This window comes from Stomoxys calcitrans, chromosome 3, assembly GCF_963082655.1.
Source record: "Stomoxys calcitrans chromosome 3, idStoCalc2.1, whole genome shotgun sequence".
Lineage (NCBI taxonomy): Eukaryota > Metazoa > Arthropoda > Insecta > Diptera > Muscidae > Stomoxys > Stomoxys calcitrans.
Window position 1 is genome coordinate 182,542,784 of NC_081554.1, and position 1,962 is coordinate 182,544,745.

General features: G+C 37.1%; 1 protein-coding gene across 1 annotated transcript; it reads left to right on the forward strand.

Moving 5' to 3' along the window:
• Positions 1–943: 943 nt before the first annotated feature.
• Positions 944–1,702, forward strand: LOC131996239 (uncharacterized). The gene has a single exon (XM_059365728.1). It carries the CDS (start codon positions 944–946, stop codon positions 1,700–1,702), a length of 759 nt encoding a protein of 252 aa, XP_059221711.1.
• The last annotated feature ends 260 nt before the right edge of the window (positions 1,703–1,962 follow it).

A 1,962-nucleotide genomic window follows, 5' to 3' on the forward strand; every position in this document is an offset into this window, starting at 1 on the left:
ATTACGGGGATGCTGTATCTGGCGAAGAAATATTTTCTGAAAATTTTCAAAATAATACAGATGCGCCCTGTGATGAAGATGAACGCGAAACAGCCGAGAGAAGATCTGAAAGGAAAACTAAAGGTAACCCTCCTGATAGATATGGATACAGCGTACGCGTCGATGACAACTTCATTGAACCAAAGACATATAAGCAAGCTTTAGAATCCCCACAACGTAAACAATGGATCAGTGGTATGGAGGATGAAATGTCATCTCTAAAGAAATTAGAAACGTGGGATCTGGTTGTACCTCCAGAAAATGCCAATATCGTCAGTTGTAAATGGACGTATAAAATAAAGATGCCGAGGGAAGAGCCCAAAGATTTAAGGCACGACTGGTGGCTCGTGGTTATTCTCAAAAGTATGGGGTTGACTATGACGAAGTATTCGCTCCTGTTGTCAAACAGACAACCTTTCGAACCCTTTTATCTGTAGCAGGTGCAAAGAAAATGACAGCGGTTCACTTCGATTTCAAACCAGCGTTTCTAAATGGCGATCTTAATGAATCCATTTACATGGAGCAACCTGCAGGATTTGAAGAAGGCGGAAAAAATCTGGTATGGAAATTGAAAAAAGAGCATATATGGTCTTAAGCAGGCTGCGCATTTTGGAATGCAACCCTTCATAATGTCTTGTGTAAAGGAGGGTATAAACAATCTGTTGCGGATCCTTTTCTTTATACAAAATGCACCAACGAGGAAGGGATCATATATATTCTTGTATACGTTGATGACATTTTAGCTGTTTCAAAAAGCAAATCAGATATTAGGATGTTTGAAAAACTGATTAAATCTCATTTTGAGATAAGTCATCTCGGATATGCAAAACACTATTCGGGCCTCGAAATTTTTCAAGACAAGAATTTTAACTTTTGCATACGCCAACGAAAATATATTACTGATATGTTGAAGGAATACGGTATGGAAAATGCAAAAGAATTGGATGCTGGCTACGGAAAAACCGAGTCTAATCTTTTGATAGACAACACCAAATACCAAAAATTGATTGGATCGCTTTTATATCTAAGTGTTAATTCAAGGCCGGACATTGCTGCGAGTGTTTCCATACTTGCGAGAAAAGTAAGCTGTCCCACTCAGGAAGATTGGGCAGAGTTGAAACGCATCCTGAAGTACCTCAAGGGAACAATTAATCACTTTTTAAAGTTAAGTAACAACAATTCTGAGGATAACATATTGATTGGATACGCCGATGCGAATTGGGCCGAGGATAAGATAGATAGGAAGTCCAATTCTGGATATGTGTTCCAAATAAATGGTGGTTCAATAAGCTGGGCTTGCAGAAAACAAACTTGTGTTTCACTGTCCTCTACGGAAGCTGAGTTTATTTCCCTTTCTAAAGCTTGCAAAGAAGCAATCTGGCTAAGACGTCTATTGAGTGACATGAAGATAATTCAAACTTCACCAACAATAATCTACGAAGACAATCAAAGCTGCTTGAAACTTATTAAAGAAGAAAAACTCAGTAACAGAACGAAACATATTGACACAAAGCTCCATTTTGTAAAGGATCACATCAAAAAGAAAGAAGTTGAGTGCAATTACTGTCCAACGGAATCTATGGTGGCGGATATAATGACTAAACCTTTAAAACCACCTCTATTTGCAAAATTTCCAAAATCAATTGGCGTTGAACTCGATTGAGGAAGGGTGTAGGAGTATCAATCGACTTTGAATAATTAACTTTATTATTTCTTTTATTATATTCACATAGATAGCATTGATTTTCAATGTATTATACATGCTGTCAATTCTAAAGAATATTTTTTCATTCTCAAATAAACCTTTGTATCATTCAATTCGTGTGTGTTCTTATTAACTCAATTCCACATATATAGAAGCATTTCCAATATTTATGCCCTATCCCAAAAGAAAGGGTAGTTCTATGCCCTTTCCCAAGGGAA

Excerpts from the sequence above, each read along its gene's own strand:
- LOC131996239 (XM_059365728.1), top strand. The coding sequence starts at position 944 with ATGTTGAAGGAATACGGTATGGAAAATGCAAAAGAATTGGATGCTGGC.